Consider the following 20738-nt stretch of genomic DNA (forward strand, 5'->3'; position numbering starts at 1 on the left):
CCTCTTCAGTGACAAACATCTCTGGTCCAGATCAGCCAGACAGCTACCACCACCCCTCTTCAGTGACAGAACATCTCTGGTCCAGATCAGCCAGACAGCTACCACCACCACCACCACCCCTCTTCAGTGACAGAACATCTCTGGTCCAGATCAGCCAGACAGCTACCACCACCACCACCACCCCTCTTCAGTGACAGAACATCTCTGGTCCAGATCAGCCAGACAGCTACCACCACCACCAGCCCCCTCCTCCTCCTATAGATTTACCCACTGAGTTCTGCTCCAAGATGATCAAAGTCAAGCGAAACATGTTGGAGTCATATGTGCTTTAGTTTACAGATCAATCTCCTTTCTCAGAGGGGAACTAAGGGAAGGGAAATAGGATTGTCTGTGTCCCAAATGGCACCCTATACCTTATATAGTGCACTGCTTTTGACCAGAACCCAAAGTAGTGCACTATGTAGGGAATAGGATGCCAATGTGGGATTCAGACAACCTCTTACCCACACAACTGGAGACAAAGAAAGAAATAAAATAACAGTAGTCTGCTACCCTTTGCCACCCTGTTCAATCCTATTTTTCCCACTGTAGTATCAATTGAACATCAAAGTAATATATATATAATTTGTTTCCTCTGGGCCTGCAGATGGGGCGTGGGCCTCAAGGAGATCAAAGGGGACATAATAATTAGAAGACATTATTAAAGTGATCATGAAGCCAGAGAAAAACTAAAAATGGCCACCAACAGGTGGTAAGCAACAGGACGGAATGATAGCCATGATGGCCAATCATCATTATCACCAGGTCAGCTTTCAATCCCTCATCAGGGATGGATCCCAAATGGCATCCAATTCCCTATATAGTACACCATGTTTGACCAGAGCCCTATGTTCAAAAGTAGTGCACTATAAAGGGAATAGGGTGCCATTTGGGATGCAAACCAGGACGATTACGCCAGCGCCTTACAAGTCACTTCGACAGACAGACAGACAGACAGACAGACAGACAGACAGACAAAAACGGATCTTATCACTTATGTGATCATCCTGTCTGGGTTGCACCCCCAAATTAAAATTAAATTCAGAATAAAAATGTGTTCCAATGATCTCAGCGTGTAACAGATATACATTTGAAAAATAAGAGCGGGCGGCTGAGGTGGTCTGCTGGTACATGCAGGTCGACTCCCGGAGAGTGATTTGTGAGAAGTAAAGAAGTGGCTGATGGGAAACACAGGGTGCGATGTTGGGATGACGTTGCGAGTCAATGTGTGCCTGCCTCTGCTTGGTGTTTTGAACATTATTCATCCGGCAGCAGCCACGGCCACTCTGTAGCCAGTCTGCATGACATCTGTAGCCAGTCTGCATGACATCTGTAGCCAGTCTGCATGACATCTGTAGCCAGTCTGCATGACATGTGTAGCCAGTCTGCGCGACATGTGTAGCCAGTCTGCGCGACATGTGTAGCCAGTCTGCGCGACATGTGTAGCCAGTCTGCGCGACATGTGTAGCCAGTCTGCGCGACATGTGTAGCCAGTCTGCGCGACATGTGTAGCCAGTCTGCGCGACATGTGTAGCCAGTCTGCGCGACATGTGTAGCCAGTCTGCGCGACATGTGTAGCCAGTCTGCGCGACATGTGTAGCCAGTCTGCGCGACATGTGTAGCCAGTCTGCGCGACATCTGTAGCCAGTCTGCACGACATCTGTAGCCAGTCTGCACGACATCTGTAGCCAGTCTGCACGACATCTGTAGCCAGTCTGCACGACATCTGTAGCCAGTCTGCACGACATGTGTAGCCAGTCTACACGACATGTGTAGCCAATCTGCATGACATGTGTAGCCAGTCTGCATGACATGTGTAGCCAGTCTGCATGACGCGTAGCCAGTCTGCATGCCATCTGTAGCCAGTCTGCATGACATCTGTGGCCAGTCTGCACATCATAATTCAGACAGACCTTCATAGACTACTCATACCCTAGACAACACACCAGCACAGGCACGAAAACACACAGAAAGACAGACACACTGGACTTACTTGTGCATGTGTTCTACTCCAGTGAGGATCATGATGCCATAGGTGAGCCCACTCTGAACCAGGAAGTGGAGAGCATACCTACATACAGAGAGAGGTGATTAACTGTTCATAATCAATCACAGACATACAGTAATATTCACTATTTCTCCACCCTCGATGTCTCTCCTTCCCTCCATCCTCCCGTCTCTCTCCTTCCCTCCATCCTCCCGTCTCTCTCCTTCCCTCTATCCTCCCAGTCTCTCTCCTTCCCCCCATCCTCCCAGTCTCTCTCCTTCCCCCCATCCTCCCAGTCTCTCTCCTTCCCCCCATCCTCCCAGTCTCTCTCCTTCCCCCCATCCTCCCAGTCTCTCTCCTTCCCCCCCATCTCTCTCCTTCCCCCCCCATCCTCCCTGTCCTCTGTGCCATAAACAGTGCCTTCAGAAAGTATTCATCCCCCTTGACTTACTCCACATCTTGTTATGTCACTGCCTGAATTCAAAATGGATGACATTTTTTCCTCACCCATATACACAAAATATCCCATAATTTCAAAGTGAAAACATGTTTTTGGAAATGTTAGCAAATTTATTGAAAATTAAATGCATAAATATCTCATTTACATAACTATTCCAAACCAATATAATTACTTTTGAAAGCAATTACAGCTGTGAGTCTTTCTGGGTAAGTCTCTAAGAGCTTTGTACATCTGGATTGTACAATATTTGCACATTATTATTTTTCACAATTCTTCAAGCAGTCAAGTTGGTTATTGATCATTGCTAGAAAGCCATTCTCAAGTTGCCATAGATTTTCAAGATGATTTAAGACAAAACTGTAACTAGGCCACTCAGGAACATTCAATGTCGTCTAGGTAAGCAACTCCAGTGTATATTTGTTCTTGTGTTTTAGGTTATTGTCCTGCTGAAAGGTGAAATTGTCTCCCAGTGTCTGTTGGAAAGCAGACTGAACCAAGTGTTCCTATAGGATTTTGCTGGTGCTTAACACTATTCAGTTTTATATATATATATATATATATATAAATAAAACTCCCTAGTTCTTGCCGATGACAAGCATAACCATAACATGATGCAGCCACCACCATGCTTGAAAATACAAAGAATGGTACTCAGTGATGAGTTTTGTTGGATTTGCCCCCACGCTTTGTATTCAGCACATAAAGTTAATTTCTTCATTTTTTCAGTTTTACTTTAGTGCCTTATTGCAAACAGGATGCATGTTTGGAATATTTGTATTCTGTACAGTCTTCCTTCTTTTCACTCTGTCATTTAGGTTAGTATTATGGAGTAACTAAAATGTTGTTGACCCATCCTCAGTTCTCTTATCACAGTCATTAAACTCTAACTGTTTTAAAGTCACCATTGGCCTCATGGTGATATCCCTGAGCGGTTTCCTTCCTTTCCGGCAACTGAGTTAGGTCGTATTGATACACCACCAAATGTGGAATTGATAACTTTACCATGCTCATTTTTTTACCCATCTACCAACAGGTACCCTTCTTTCTGAGGCATTGGATAACCGCTCTGGTCTTTGTGTGTGAATCTGTGTTTGACATTCACTACTTGACTGAGGGACCTTACGGATACTTGTGTGTGGGGTACAGAGTTAAAGTAGTCATTCAAAAATCATGTTGAACACTATTAGTGTGAGTCTATGCAACTTATTTTGTGACTTGTTAAGCACATTGGTACTCCTGAACTTATTTAGGCTTGCCATAACAAAATAGTTGAATACTTATTGACTCAAGACATTTCAGCTTTTCATTTTTAATTTATTTGCAAAATTTTGGAAAAACATAATTCCACGTTGACATTATGGGGTTGTGTGTGCAGACCAGTGACAAAAAAAAACGACATTTAATCCATTTTAAATTGAGGCTGTGAAACAACTAAATGTGGAAAAGTAAAGTGGTGTGAATACATTCTGAAGGCTCTGTATGTGCCTGTCAGAGTAATGGGCCAAGATTCATGGGCCCAGTCTGCCTAGAGAGAACCATTTGTCCCTGGCATCAAATGCAAATTAGCTTCATTTAACACACATTCACAGACTACACACACAAAGATTACACACACAGTCACCGATAACACACACACTCAACAGCATGACTGGGCCACAGTAGCAAAGCCATAGTGGATACACAACACATCATAAGCACATAATTTAGTGCTACAAGTCCTTTACCCAGTCGTTGTTTACGTTAAAAACCTTTTGTCTAGTTTTGACCTCATTTGGCCACGTGTGTCATTTTTTGGGCAAAAGGATTGTAATGTTTGCAAGCCATTTTGTGGCAGGGAATAAATATTTTCACAATGTACAGCATGTTACAAACGGCGCCCCATTTAAATGTGGCCGACTCCTTACATGTTGACCAGAGACCTATGGGAATAGGGTGCCTTTTGGGATGCACCCCCTGTAAATATGTGCGTGGGTGTAATAAAATCAGAGAGTTTACTGTGTTACAACTAAACGTTCTGGCACTCAGTCCCTGTCTGCATCCCACGCTATGTCTTATTTAGTGCACTACTTTTGACCATGGTCCATTGAGCTCTGGTCAAAAGAAGTGGACTAAGTAGGGAATAGTGTGCCACTTTGGGGACGCAACTCTCATTTGCATCAGGCCTCATCGGTGCATCGACCTGTTCATCTTATTAAAGCAGATCTGTTAATGAGAGAACTCTTTTAGCAGCGCTAATAAACATTGATTCAGCCCTGAGTGGGGAGCAATGGTTGGTGAAGAGTCCAGCAGCGTATTGGCCTGATAATAAATCTATTGGCGTACCCATACTGGCATGGTATCCCTTGGTACGCTCCCTCCCCATTAATCAGGTTAGAGGGGGGAGAGTCCTATTTTGGTCATTTTACACACACAGGCCTACTTTTTTTTTTCAGTCATTTAACTGTACTTGGGAGGCAGTTTTTTCATATGCTAGCTTGTAAAATAAATGCTTGCTTAAAATTGTATGAAATGTTTCAGTAACAGTTACCAAGAGGCAGCATGTGAATACTCTAATTGTCCCACTACCTATAATATCCATCCACAGTCCTACTAAGTCATATCCATCCATAGTCCTATTCCGTCATATCCATCCACAGTCCTTTTCAGTCATATCCATCCACAGTCCTTTTCAGTCATATCCATCCACAGTCCTTTTCAGTCATATCCATCCACAGTCCTTTTCAGTCATATCCATCCACAGTCCTTTTCAGTCATATCCATCCACAGTCCTTTTCAGTCATATCCATCCACAGTCCTTTTCAGTCATATCCATCCACAGTCCTTTTCAGTCATATCCATCCACAGTCCTTTTCAGTCATATCCATCCACAGTCCTTTTCAGTCATATCCATCCACAGTCCTTTTCAGTCATATCCATCCACAGTCCTTTTCAGTCATATCCATCCACAGTCCTTTTCAGTCATATCCATCCACAGTCCTTTTCAGTCATATCCATCCACAGTCATTTTCAGTCATATCCATCCACAGTCCTTTTCAGTCATTTCCATCCACAGTCCTTTTCAGTCATATCCATCCACAGTCCTATTCAGTCATATCCATCCACAGTCCTATTCAGTCATATCCATCCACAGTCCTATTCAGTCATATCCATCCACAGTCCTATTCAGTCATATCCATCCACAGTCCTATTCAGTCATATCCATCCACAGTCCTTTTCAGTCATATCCATCCACAGTCCTTTTCAGTCAAATCCATTCACAGTCCTTTTCAGTCATATGCATCCACAGTCCTTTTCAGTCACCTTTGGCAGCGATTACAGCTGTGAGTCTTTCTGGGTAAGTCTCAAAGAGCTTTGCACACCTGGATGTGTACATTATTATTTTTACAATTCTTCAAGCTCTGTCAAATTGGTTGTTGATCATTGCTAAACAGCCATTTTCAAGCCTTGCCATTGATTTTCAAGCCGATTTAAGTCAAAACTATAACTAGGCCACTCAGGAACATTCAATGTGGTCTTGGTAAGCAACTCCTGTGTATATTTGTCCTTGTGTTTTAGGTTAGTCTTGCTGAAATGTAAATTTGTCTCCCAGTGTCTGTTGGAAAGCAGACAGAACCAGATTTTCCTCTAGGATGTTGCCTGTGCTTCGATCTATTCCATTTATTTTTAAACTGAAAAACTCCACTGTCCTTGCCGATGACAAGGATACCCATAACATGATGCAGCCAGCAATATGCTTGAAAATATGAAGAGTGGTACTCAGTGATGTGTTGTGCTGGATTTGCCCCAAGCATAACACTTTGTATTCAGGACATAAAGACAATTTCTTTGCCAAATATTTAGCAGTTTTCTCCTATCACAGCCATTAAACTCTGCAATTGTTTTAAAGTCACCGGTCTGTCCAAGATGGCGTAGCAGTCAGATGTCAAACTGCCCTTGACCAGCACAAAAACACCCTGTTGCGTACTGCATTAGCATCATATAGCCCCTGTGATATGCAACTTTTCAGGGAAGTTAAGGGAAGTTAAGAACCAATATACACAGGCAGTTAGGAAAGCAAAGGCTAGCTTTTTCAAACAGAAATGTGCATCCTGTAGCACAAACTCAAAACATTTCTGGGACACTAAAGTCCATGGAGAATAAGAGCACCTCATCCTCCCAGCTGCCCACTGCACTGAGGCTAGGAAACATTGTCACCACCGATAAATCCACTATAATTGAGAACTTCAATAAGCATTTTTCTACGGCTGGCCATGCTTTCCACCTGGCTACCCCTACCCCGGTCAATTGCCCTGCACCCCCCACAGCAACTTGCCCAAGCTTCCCCCATTTCTCCACCCAAATCCAGATAGCTGATGTTCTGAAAGAGCTGCAAAATCTGGACCCCTACCAATCAGCCGGGGTAGACAATCTGGAACCTCTCTTTCTAAAATTATCTGCCGAAACCCCTATTACTAGCCTATTACTAGCCTCTCTTTCGTATCGTCCGAGATTCCCAAAGATTGGAAAGCTGACGCGATCATCCCCCTCTTCAAAGGGGGAGACACTCTTGACCCAAACTGCTACAGACATATATCTATCCTACCCTGCCTTTCTAAGGTCTTCGAAAGCCAAGTTAACAAACAGATTACCGACCTTTTCGAATCCCACCGTACCTTCTCCGCTATGCAATCAAATCAAATTTATTTATATAGCCCTTCGTACATCAGCTGATATCTCAAAGTGCTGTACAGAAACCCAGCCTAAAACCCCAAACAGCAAGCAATGCAGGTATAGAAGCACGGTGGCTAGGAAAAACTCCCTAGAAAGGCCAAAACCTAGGAAGAAACCTAGAGAGGAACCAGGCTAGTGGTGGCCAGTCCTCTTCTGGCTGTGCGGGTGGAGATTATAACAGAACATGGCCAAGATGTTCAAATGTTCATAAATGACCAGCATGGTTGAATAATAATAAGGCAGAACAGTTGAAACTGGAGCAGCAGCACAGTCAGGTGGACTGGGGACAGCAAGGAGTCATCATGTCAGGTATTCCTGGGGCATGGTCCTAGGGCTCAGGGCCTCCGAGAGAGAGAAAGAGAGAATTAGAGAGAGCATATGTGGGATGGCCAGTCCTCTTCTGTCTGTGCCGGGTGGAGATTATAACAGAACATGGCCAAGATGTTCAAATGTTCATAAATGACCAGCATGGTCGAATAATAATAAGGCAGAACAGTTTAAACTGGAGCAGCAGCACGGTCAGGTGGACTGGGGACAGCAAGGAGTCATCATGTCAGGTATTCTGGTATCAGAGCTGGTCAGCCACGCTCAAAACCCTAAACGATATCATAACCGCCATCGATAAGAGACATTACTGCGCAGCCATATTCGTCGACCTGGCCGAGGCTTTCGACTGTCAATCACCACATTCTTATTGCCAGACTCAACAGCCTTGGTTTCTCAAACAACTGCCTTGCCTGGTTCACCAACTACTTCTCTGATAGAGTTCAGTGTGTCAAATCGGAGGGCCTGTTGTCTGGACCTCTGGCAGTCTCTATGGGTGTGCCACAGGGTTCAATTCCTCGGGCCGACTCTCTTCTCTGTATACATCACTGATGTCGCTCTTGCTGCTGGTGATTCTCTGATCCACCTCTACGCAGACAACACCATTCTGTATACTTCTGGCCCTTCTTTGGACACTGTGTTAACTAACCTCCAGACGAGCTTCAATGCCATACAACTCTCCTTCCGTGGCCTCCAACTGCTCTTAAATGCAAGTAAAACTAAATGCATGCTCTTCAACCGATCACTGCCCACACCTGCCCACCCGTCCAGCATCACTACTCTGGACGATTCTGATCTAGAATATGTGGACAACTATAAATACCTATGTGTCTGGCTAGACTGTAAACTCTCATTCCGGACTCACATTAAGCATATCCAATCCAAAATTAAATCTAGAATAGGCTTCCTATTTCGCAACAAAGCATCCTTCGCTCATGCGGCCAAACATACCCTCATAAAACTGACTATCCTACCGATCCTCGACTTCGGCGATGTCATCTACAAAATAGCCTCCAACACTCTACTCAGCAAACTGGATGTAGTCTATCACAGTGCCATCCGTTTTGTCACCAAAGCCCCATATACTATCCACCACTGCGACCTGTACGATCTCGTTGGTTGGCACATGCTTCATACTCATTACCAAACCCACTGACTCCAGGTCATCTACAAATATTTGCTAGGTAAAGCCCCACCTTATCTCAGCTCACTGGTCACCATAGCAGCACCCACCCGTAGCATGCGCTCCAGCAGGTATATTTCACTGGTCATCCCCAAAGCCAATTCCTCATTTGGCTGCCTCTCCTTCCAGTTCTCTGCTGCCAATGACTGGAACGAATTGCAAAAATCACTGAAGCTGGAGACTCATATCTCCCTCACTAACTTTAAGCATCAGCTGTCAGAGCAGCTCACAGATCACTGCACCTGTACATAGCACATCTGTAAATAGCCCATCCAACTACCTCATCCCCATACTGTCATACTGTATTTATTTATCTTGCTCCTTTGCACCCCAGTATCTCTACATGCACGTTCATCTTCTGCACATCTAACACTCCAGTGTTTAATTGGAATATTGTAATGACTTTGCCACCATGACCTATTTATTGCCTTACCTCCCTTATCTTACCTCATTTGCGCACACTGTATATAGACTTTTTCTACTGTATTATTGACTATATGTTTGTTTATTCCATGTGTAACCTGTTGTTGTTGTTTTATGTGTCGAACTGCTTTGCTTTATCTTGGCCAGGTCGCAGTTGTAAATTAGAATTTGTTCTCAACTAGCCTACCTGGTTAAATAAAGGAGAAATAAAGAAATAAAAAATAAAACCATTGGCCTTGTGGTGAAATCCCTGTCTTCCTTCCTCTCCGGCAACTGAGTTATGAAGGACGCCTGTGTCTTTGTAGAGATTAATAATTAATAACTTCACCATGCTGAAAGGGATATTCAATGTCTGCTTTAAAAAAAAAGCTTTTTCCTACTTTTTCCTATAGTTAACAATCCGTGCCTTGGTCTTACTGATGTTGAGGGAGAGGTTGTTGTCCTGGCACCACAATGCTGTGTCTCTGACCTCCTCCCTGTAGGCTATCTCATCGTCGTCAGTGATCAGGCCTATCACCGTCGTATCGTCAGAAAACTTGATGATGGTGTTGGACTCATGCGTGGCCACACAGTCATGGGTAAAAAGTGAGTACAGGAGGGGAATAAGCACACACCCCTGAGGGGCCCCCATGTTGAGGGTCAGTGCAGCGGAAGTGTTGTTGCCTACCCTCACCACCTTGGGCCGGCTCATCAGGAAGTCCAGGATCCAGTTGCAGAGGGAGGTGTTCAGTCCCAGGGCCCTGAGCTTACTGCCGAGCTTGGAGGGGACTATGATGTTGAACGCTGAGCTGTAGTCTATGAACAGCATTCTCACATAGTTATTTCACCTCTTGTCCAGGTGGAAGAGGACAGTGTGAAGTGCAATTGAGATTGCGTCATCTGTGGATCTGTTGGGGTGACATGTGAATTGAAGTGGCTCTTGGGTGTCTGGGATGATGGTGTTGATGTGTGTCATAACCAGCCTTTCAAGGCACTTCATAATTACAGTTGTGAGTGCTACAGGGCGATAGTCATTTAGGCAGGTTTCCTTGGAGCTCTTCGGAACTCGGACAATGGTGGTCAGCTTGAAACACGTTGGGATTACAGACTGGGACAAGGAGAGATTGAAAATGTCTGAAGATACTTGCCAGCTGGTCTGCACATGCTTTGAGAATGCACCCTGGTATTCCGTTTGGCCCTGCGTCCTTGTTACCTATTTAAAAATGTTGCGCACATCGGCCATGGAGAGCGAGATCACACAGTCATCCGGAAAAACGGGCTTTCGCGCAAGACACAGTGTTGTGTTCCTCATTATAAAAGGCATTCTGCTCGTTTGGGATTTCTTTATCACTGGGAAACTCAGATTGATTTCCCTTTGTAATCCGTTATCATCTGCGCGCCTTGCCACATAATAGGATTCCATCTTCCTCCTATATTGTCCTTCTGCATGTTTGATGTCTCGTCAGAGGGCATAGAGGGCTTTCTTATATGCGTCCATGTCCGTGTCTTGTTCATTGTAAGAGGTAGCACTAGCCCAGCGCAGATATTGCCTGTAATTCATGGTTTTTGGTTTGGATGCATTCGTATAGTCACTATGGGGATGACATCGTCTATGCAATTATCGATGAAGCCCGTGACTGTTGTGGTAAACTCCTCAATGATAACGGATGAATCCCGGAACATATCCCAGCCTGTACTAGCAAAATAGTCCTGTAGCCTCGCGTCTGCTTCATCCGACCACTTCCATATTGAGCTCATTACTGGCACTTGATGTTTGAGCTTTTGTTTGAAACCGGAAGCAGGACAATGGAGTGGTTGCCAGACCTGCAGAAGGGAGGACGAGGGAGGACCTAGAGTTGTAGTGCTCCTAGTAGCGCAGGACACGTGTTGGTAGGAGCCGGATAGGACAGTTAAGTCTCTCAGTCATGTCCATCCACAGTCCTATTCAGTCATATCCATCCACAGTCCTACTAATTCATATCCATCCACAGTCCTATTCAGTCATATCCATCCACAGTCCTATTCAGTCATGTCCATCCACAGTCCTATTCAGTCATATCCATCCACAGTCCTATTCAGTCATATCCATCCACAGTCCTATTCAGTCATATCCATCCACAGTCCTATTCAGTCCAATGTCAGCGCGCAAAGCAACAACAATATCCCCCTGTAGGCTACTTAACCTGATAGCATCAGATGTGAACGAACACAACATAACCATCTGGTTGTAGCTCCACAACAAACTCCTGTCTAAGGTTTCACTCAACAAATCTCCCAAACAACCCCTGCTTACAGAAATGACAGTGCGTCAAATGGGGGTATTGTTTTCCCCTCTAATCAACCCGTTTGGCGATCACAGCTTACAGTGCCTTCAGAAAGTTTTCAGACCCCTTAACTTTTTCCATATTTTGTTACATTAACAGCCTTATTCTAAAACGGATAACATCTTTTTTTCCCCTCATCAATCTACACAAACACCCCATAATGACAAAGCAAAAAAACTTTTTTCTAAATGTTTGCCAATTCATAAAAATAAAAAAACTGGGGAAAAAAAGAAATCATAATTACATAAGCATCAGATCCTTTACTCAGTACTTTGTTGGCAGCGATTACAGCATCGAGTCTTCTTGGCACACTTGTATTTGGGGAGTTTCTCCCATTCTTCTCTGCAGAACCTCTCAAACTCTGTCAGGTTGGATGGGGAGCGTCGCTGGACAGCTATTTTCAGGTCTCTCCGGAGATGTTAAATAAAATAAAAACAGTATGGGGATGAGGTAGGTAAATTGGGTGGGCTAGATACCGATGGACTATGTACAGCTGCAGCCAAAAACAAGGCCAAAAACATGACTTCGAGAAAACCCGACCTACAAGACCCACTCTTTTCACCGCCCTCGAGTCTGAGGGCCCGGGGACTCACACTTTACCTGGGAGTGCAGGTTGGCCTGGCGGCGCAGAAATGAACATTCTCGAGGCCATTAAAATACTACCCTCTGAGATAGTTTAAATTAAAACGGAGGTGTTTGCTACGATTGAGGCCCGAATACAGGAGGTTTCTGATACTTTAAAAGCAGATTTAACCATCCTGCGGAACGAGACTGTGCCAGCAATCACATTACTCAAAACAACAACAGCGTCACACACTACAACGATTGCAGCACTGGAGACCTCCGCTACCAATGTCTCTGACTTAACTACATCCCTGGAGGCTGAAGTTAAACGCCTAGCTGTGGATTTGAAAAATCTGAAGGAGAGCTGTGTGAGTTTAGAGGGATTCTCTCGCCGCAATAACCTTAGACTTGTATCGGTCCCAGAGTCAGCGGAAATGCCTCGCGCCACAGATTTTGTTTCTTGGCTGCTGAAGGATGTTTTTGCCTTAGAAGAAAAGCCCCTGATTGATCGAGCCCACCGGTCGCTGCGCCCAAAGCCCCGGGATGGTGAGAGGCCCCGTGACATAATTCTTTGAGTGCATTTTTTTCATGAGAAGATGGAGATCCTCCGACGAGCCCGCAATACCACTCTGAGCTTTAAAGGATAGAGCTTCTCCATCTACCAGGACTACACCCCCACTGTTTCCATGTAGCGCGCAGCTTTCAGACAGGCCAAACGACTACTTCGGGACCATGCAGGTGTGAAGTGTGGACTGCGATTCCCGGCCCGTTTATGGCTATCTCATGATGGTAAAGACTACACATTTGAGTCCGGATGAGGCTATGGCTCACATTCAATGTCACATCAAGAAGTCTTGAACTTGCTCATAGTTCAGCAACTGTTGCTTGCAAACTGTGGCTAGTAAGTAACCCACCTGTGGTACAATTATGTTTAGATATAACAGGCTAGTCTTGTATAGTTGGGGAGTTGGCAAACCCATTCAGGCTTATTTGATGTGATCTAATGTTTTGATCATCTAGTCCGCTGGCCTTACAAGCATTCAGTCATTTTAATTTAATTGTATTAAGGTTTTACTTAGCCTAGAAACACAGGAGTTGTCTCGTTCACCTATTCAGTTTGTTTACATTGTGTCTCAGTGGTTATTTGTGTCTCAGTGGTTATTTGTTTACTGCATCTGTTTGCATTGACCCAGTAAACAGTAAATGTTTCCCGAGGCTACACGTTTTTGGGGATCTTCACTTCAATTTTAAAGGTTTGAGCGTCAGTTATGCCCAGCAAACGTTCAACGTTGCGCACACATAGTTTTTTGGTCTTGGTTGTAAGTTGTCTCAGCGTCAACTAGACAATTATTATAATTCTTTTTTTTTTAATTGTCTTACTACGATTTCCTTACTTCAAATTAGGTTTTTGGCTGAGAGCCTTTATACATTTGATTTATTTTCTCTCTCAATGCCTGTTATAAGACTGGGAATATAATTATATACATCTACAAGTGGTGCTTTTGTAATTTCGTTTGCACAAGGGATTCACTTTTATTTCTCTCTTTTTGCTGTGTGATCCACAAACAAAACGCGACTATAAAGAGCGGGACTGTGGGTTTAGGTTTAAGACTGTACTCTCACAGACATACTGTGCGAAGAGAACATGTTCTATTTAGGCTTGTACCTTGTTTGGGGAGGTACTGTCTGGGACAGGGGGAGGGAGTGGGGGGGGGGGTGCAAGGTTGAATTGTTCAGTTCTAATGTTGTCATTGTCTTTTTTGTAGTTTTTTTCCAAACATCTTGCACCGTACATTATTACTCTGAGACAAGTTATTCTGGGGTTTTTGGGCACTCATTGCTTTTCCACCCTATGCTCTAATGACAGGGTTGTATAACGGGAATGCCCAGGGGGGCCGAAATAATGCGATCAAGTACATTTTTTGGAACATCAAAAGGGGTTAACAACCCTGTGAAGCGTAACAGGGTGTTGACACACTTAAAGGGTTTGAATGCAAATGTCGCATTTCTACAAGAGACTCACTTGAGGACTGGTGAGCATTTTAGGATGCGTAGGGACTGGGTTGGTCAAGTGTTCCACTCTAACTTTCATAGTAAATCAAGAGGTGCTGCCATTTTGGTTGATAAAGCTACTCCCTTTGTAGCTTCTGAGGTTATTGCTGATCGTAAGGGACAATACATCATAGTAACCGGTAAACTGTTTTTTACCCCTCTTGTTTTGTCTAGTGTTTATGCTCCCAATTGGGATGACACAAGTTTCATTTCTTCCTTTTTATCTGCTATACACAATTTAGATTCTCATTTGTTGATTTTAGGGGGGGATTTCAACTGTAAAATGTCCCCAGTTCTTGACAAGTCCTCACGAACAACTACAGGCCCATCTAAATGTGCCGTACTTATTCAATCTTTTCTTCAGAAATATGGTATGTTTGAGGTTTGGCATTTCCTACACCCTACAGATAGACAGTAGTCCTTTTATTCTCATGTTCATCAAACATACTCCCGGATTGATTACTTCTTTTTGGACAAAAAACTTCTGCCTAACCTTCGACAGTGTACTTACGAGAGTATTGTTATTTCTGACCATTCACCATTAGTGCTTGAGTTAAGAGTTTCCCCAGCGACCTCCTATGTGTTATCAATGGCGTCTTAACCCCATTTTACTCTCAGATTTCAATTTCATTTCTTCTGAAATCACCTTATTCCTAGAAACGAATTCAACACCAGGTATGTCCTGCTCTACCATATGGGAGTCTCTCAAAGCATACCTACATGGCCAAATTATTTCTTATACAGTCAACCAAAACAGAGTTCGCCCCCAGCGACTTCGGGACCTGAGTGAATCCATAGCCACATTGGATGAGAAGTATGCTACGGATCCTTCCTCTGATCTGCATAAAGAGCACCAACTACTCCAATCTGAATTTGATGAGCTTTCTACCAGGCAAGCTGAACAGTTACTCTTGCGAGCTCGGTACAGAGTATATGAACAAGGCGACAAGGCCAGTAAACTCCTTGCACATCAGATCCATAAATCTGAGGCCTCACGTTTAATCCCACAAATAAGGACCCCGTCTGGTGCCACCACAGTTATACATAAAGAGAATAATGATCAATTCAAACAATTTTACTCTGCGCTATACATGCTCTCTGAAACTAGAAAATGTTTTAATTCACGTGGGAACCCCAAACTGTTTAATGAGGCTCCATTCCAGTCTTACTTTAAACAGTCCATCCTCTGATGGCATTCCTATTAAAACAAAAATAAGTCTGTATTTGACCACCCTGTGACTTAAGGATTGGATGAGCATTTCTTTGTGTTTTTCTGAGGGGGGGGGCATTAAGGTTGATGTGCTTATTGATTGTGACCTACGGATGCCTTGTTCATCTTGCCTGGTCAGAGACTAAAATGTGAGCTTGTTTTTCCCAGTTTTTTAAATTTAATTTTAAAATGTTGTTCACGCCTACATAAAATTATGATTATTTTATTTTTTATTTTACAGCATTGCAAACTTTTTTATTTTTGGTCCAGTGGATGGTCGGTCTGTGGCCATGACTGTCTGTGAGTGGTTGCATTTCTCCACCCTTATCCCTTGACTGTTTACAGGAACAATGGTGAGGTGTTTGCTCTGTCCCTGTACTATAGATTGCCCTTTAACCTTTGTAGCCTTCTGCCTGGTGTGTTTAACTTGTCTAAAGTATGGTATCTTTAAAGCTTTTTTTTGTGTATTATTTATATTTTTTCTAGTTGAGTATATTATTTATATTGCTTTGTTGTCTTGTGTGTGTGTGTAAAATTTAATAAACAGAGTTGTCAACAACAACAAAAAAGAATCTCTCTGTACTTTGCTCCGTTCATCTTTCCCTCGATAACGACTAGTCTCCCAGGCCCAGCCGCTGAAAAACATCCCCACAGCAGGATGCTGCCACCACGCTTCACCATAGGGATGCTGCAGAGAGAGTTGTCCTTCTGGAAGGTTCTCCCATCTCAACAAAGGAACTCTGGAGCTCTGTCAGAGTGACCAGCGGGTTCTTGGTCACATCCCTGACCAAGGCCCTTCTCCCTTGATTTGTTCAGTTTGGCCGGGCGGCCAGCTCTAGGAAGAGTCTTGGTAGTTCCAAACTTCTTCCATTTTAGAATGATGGAGGCCACTGTGTTCTTGGGGACCTTCAATGCTGCAGACATTTGTTTTGTACCCTCCCCAAAACTGTGCCTCGACACAATCCTGTCTTGGAGCGCTATGGACAATTCCTTTGACCTCATTGCTTGGTTTTTGCTCTGACATCCACTGTCAACCGTGGGACTTTGTATAGACAGGTGTGTGCCTTTCCAAATCATGTCCAATCAATAGGTAAAAATTCCATACATTTCATTTTATTTAGACAGAGCTTTTAAAATTGTTAAAGGTGCTACACATAGGATGTTTTAGACTAAATAAATACATCCTATGTGTAGCACCTTTAAAATAGCCCTACAACACTCACTCAAGTAATCAAATACTAACGTCAGTTTGGATATGCGGATATTTGATTAACCGTGCCCATCCCTAGTCTGTGTGTGTATATAGCGAGACTCACCAGCCGAAGCAGAAGAGAGCAAAGTAGAATCCCAGTAGTGTGGCCACCACATGTCTGACGAAGGGACTGGTCTTACTGGGGTGGAGATACAAACGGAACCAGAAGGCAGTCAACAGGGCAAACAACTGGCACACCACAAAGTTGACCTGGAGCAGAGTAGAGAGAGGGGACGGTGGACGGGGAGGGAAAGAGAAGGGACGGGAGAGGGAGAGGAGGGTGGAGAGTGCAAGAGAATGGAAGGAAATTGAGAATTTAAGGAGCGAAAGAGATGTACATATTGTTATTTTGTGGTGGATGGCGTGCCAACTTTCCGGACCATAATGTAGTTGTGGGCGAGAGATGAGGCCCGCTGATCTTTAGCTGTGAATTTGGGATTCATTTAAAGTCCCTTTAAAGATGATGAGATCAGATATCCAATGCGAGTGTGGGTTCGATTAGACGTGCAGTAACTGACTGTGAAGATAACACATTCACAGAGATGTCTGAACACTGATAAGCAGCACTACCTAGGTCAAAATGACAGCTTCATCATCTAAAATAGAAGAACCTTCTGCTGTTTACGTTACATGACAGCTAAAATAATCTTGCCATGCAACCACACACATACAGCGCCTTCATAAAGCCATAAGACTGCTAAATGGTCAATTAATGGTTACCCAAACTATCTGCACTGACCCTACGCACACTCACTAGACTATACAGTGCCTTCAGAAAGTATTCACACCACTTGACTTTTTCCACATATTCTTGTGTTACATTCTGATTTTTTGGTTACTGGCCTACACACAATACACCATAATGTCGAAGTAGATTTAAGTTTTGAATTTTTTACTCATTCATAAAAAATGAAAAGCTGAAATGTCTTATAACTTATAAGCCAATAGCTTTTCAACCTCTTTGTTGTGGCAAGACAAAATAAAGTTCAGGAGTAAAAATGTAATTAACAAGTCACATAATACGTTACATATACTCAATCTGTGTGCAATAATAGTGTTCAACATGATTTTTTAAATGACAATGTCATCTCTGTACCCCACACATTCAATGATCTAAGTTCCCTCAGTCGAGCAGTGAATTTCAAACACAGATTCAACCAAAGACCAGGGAGGTTTTCCATTTCCTCGCAACGGGCACCTATTGGTAGATGGGTTAAAAAGAAGCAGACATTGAATATGCCATTGAGCATGGTGAAGTTATTAATGACACTTTGTATGGTGTATCAATACACCCAGTCACTACAAAGATACAGGTGTCCTTCCTAACTCAGTTGCCAGAGAGGAAGGAAATCAGGGATTTCACCATGAGGCCAATGGTGACTTTAAAACAATTCCAGAGTTAAATGGCTGTTGTAGGAGAAAATGGAGGATTTTGTTTTGTATTAATACTTTCGGAAGGCACTGTAGACTATGTGCCAATCCAAAGGCAGTTGCCTGCTGCATACCTGCCTCCAGAGGCACCTACGGGATTTGAAGGCAGCCTTTTAAGGTACCTTGGGATTGAGACAAGCAAATTTTGACATCCTGCCTTGAAATGCTGCTTTTTTCCTTGTCAATTAGGACACAGCCATAGTTTGGTTATCCAGACTGAATGACGTTACACTTGGTTAGCGCTAGAGGTCGACCGATTAATCGTGAACGGCCGATTAATTAGGGCAGATTTAAATTTTTCATAACAATCGGTAATCAGCGTTTTTGGACACCGATGGCCGATTACATTGCACTCCACGAGGAGACTGCATGGCAGGCTGACTACCTGTTATGCGAGTGCAGCAAGGAGCCAAGGTAAGGTGCTAGCTAGCATTAAACTTATCTTATAAAAAACAATCAATCTTAACATAATCACTAGTTAACTACACATGGTTGATGAGATAACTAGTTTATCTAGTTTGTGCCGTGTTGCAAATAATCGATGCGGTGCCTGTTATTTTATCATTGCATCACAGCCTACTTCGCCAAACAGGTGTTTTAACAAGCGCATTTGCGAAAAATCCGTCTTTGCACCAATGTGTACCTAACCATAAACATCAATGCCTTTCTTAAAATCAATACACAAGTATATATTTTTAAACCTGCATAATTAGTTAATATCGCCTGCTAACATTAATTTATTTTAACTAGGGAAATTGTGTCACTTCTCTTGCATTCTGTGCAAGCAGAGTCAGGGTATATGCAGCAGTTTGGGCAGCCTGGCTCGTTGTGAACTGTGTGAAGACCATTTCTTCCTAACAAAGACCGTAATTAATTTGCCAGAATTGTACATAATTATGACATAAAATTGAAGGTTGTGCAATGTAACAGCAATATTTAGACTTTGGGTTGCCACCCGTTAGATAAAATACAGAATGGTTCCGTATTTCACTGAAAGAATAAAAGTTTTGTTTTCTAAATGATAGTTTCCAGATATGACCATATTAATGACCTAAGGCTCATATTTCTTTGTGTTATTATATTATAATTAAGTCTATGATTTGATAGAGCAGTCTGACTGAGCGATGGTGGGCACCAGCAGGCTCATAAGCATTCATTCAAACAGCACTTTACTGCGTTTGCCAGCAGCTCTTCCCTGTGCTTCAAGCATTGCGCTGTTTATGACTTCAAGCCTATCAACTCCCGAGATTAGGCTGGCAATACTAAAGTACCTATTAGAACATCCAATAGTCAAAGGTATATGAAATACAAATGGTATAGAGAGAAAGTCCTATTATAACTACAACCTAAAACTTCTTACCTGGGAATATTGAAGACTCCAACACTTTGTTTTTGCATTATTTAAACCAAATTGAACATGTTTCATTATTTGTTTGAGACTAAACTGATTTTGATGTATTATATTAAGTTAAAATAAGTGTTCATTCAGTTTTGTTGTAATTGTCATTATTGTAAATATATCTAAAATAAAAATGAATAAATAAAAATATTTAAAATTCTGATTTTTTTTTTTTTTTTAATAAATCGTCCATCCATAAATCGGTATCAGCTTTTTTTGGTCCTCCAATAATCGGTATCGGTATTGGCGTTGAAAAATCATACTCGGTCAACCTCTAGTTAGCGCAGCTTTCTGTCTGGTTTAACCAGGCTCCCACACACACGCTAAGGATACTGGGTATAGATGTAGGCCTAAAAGACAGCAACCAGGTTCAGATGTGACTCCCAATCTGCATCCCAAATGGAACACTAATCCTTATGTAGTGCACTACTTTTAACCAGAGCCCATGGGGCTTTGACCACAACCTATATGGCTCTGGTCAAAAGTAGTGCACTATTAAATTAAATATGGTGCCATTAGAGACGCATCCAAAGCAGGGGCCTGGGCGGCAACACCTGGCTACCCAGGATGCCCTGTAACCCAGATAAAACCGGCGTTCCGTTAGCTATTGTGCCAAAACGTCATGGCTAATCAAGAGCCCAGTGGAGCCACAGTAACACACCACGAGAGTCTGGACTGGACAGAGCGAAGGGCACACACACACAATAACCAAAGCAGAGTCCTGAGGCCGGTGTGAGCTGAATACCGATGAGCTGGCAGGGATAAAAGAGGGGACACCCGTGCTCTCCCTCACTCTCTCCCTCTCTCTCAGGATCAAAGGTCACCAGACTGGGAGGTGGTCCAGCTCGGAGTCAGACAGTCCGTCCCCTCTGATCCAGCTCATCATCGCCGCACTGAAAGCCAATCCCCCTCATCTGATCTGCAGCTCTGCTACCCTGTAATGAACGGGGTGTAGACACAGGGGTGTCCCAAATGACACTATATCCCTATATAGCGCACTCCTTTTGACCAGAGCCCATAGGGATTATGGTGCAATTTGGGATGCAGTGGGAGAGGCTAGCACTGGCCCTGGTTTAAGGACAGAACATCCATCTGTCAAACTGCTCTTTTAGGAAATGGTAGAAGCTAGGCATTATGGGGGATTCTTGGCAGCATGTAGTGATTGCAACGCCCCTATGCCCCGGGTGATTCAGCCTGCTGCCTCGAAGACTAAGAGAGGCCGTGGCATCCATCTGAACTCTAGCATTTACCAAATAAGGTCTGTGCCAAACCAAGGATACTAGTACTCTAATACTAGGACTTAACGCACAGTACAGGTTGTCAAATATACACAAACTGTATACATGAATATCACAGGCTCATAGCTTGAGTCATGCTTTCCTTAGTTCACATTCTCACCAT

At 43.3% G+C, this 20738-nt stretch overlaps 1 protein-coding gene across 2 annotated transcripts in view; it reads right to left on the reverse strand.

Moving 5' to 3' along the window:
• LOC110529444 (membrane-bound O-acyltransferase domain-containing protein 2) overlaps positions 1 to 20738 on the reverse strand; it is a 75119-nt gene that overhangs the window by 16318 nt on the left and 38063 nt on the right. For both annotated transcript variants that reach the window (XR_005052780.1, XM_036984827.1), the window contains exons 2-3: positions 16572 to 16717; positions 2033 to 2110 (exon numbers count right to left, since the gene is read on the reverse strand). Coding sequence is in view for 1 of the 2 variants with exons in the window: in XM_036984827.1 (XP_036840722.1) it covers positions 2033 to 2110; positions 16572 to 16717 (224 nt within the window). In the remaining variant the exon portion in view is untranslated. The remainder of the gene's footprint in view (positions 1 to 2032; positions 2111 to 16571; positions 16718 to 20738) is intronic.

This window comes from Oncorhynchus mykiss, chromosome 8 (genome assembly GCF_013265735.2).
Source record: "Oncorhynchus mykiss isolate Arlee chromosome 8, USDA_OmykA_1.1, whole genome shotgun sequence".
NCBI classification, from domain to species: Eukaryota; Metazoa; Chordata; class Actinopteri; order Salmoniformes; family Salmonidae; genus Oncorhynchus; species Oncorhynchus mykiss.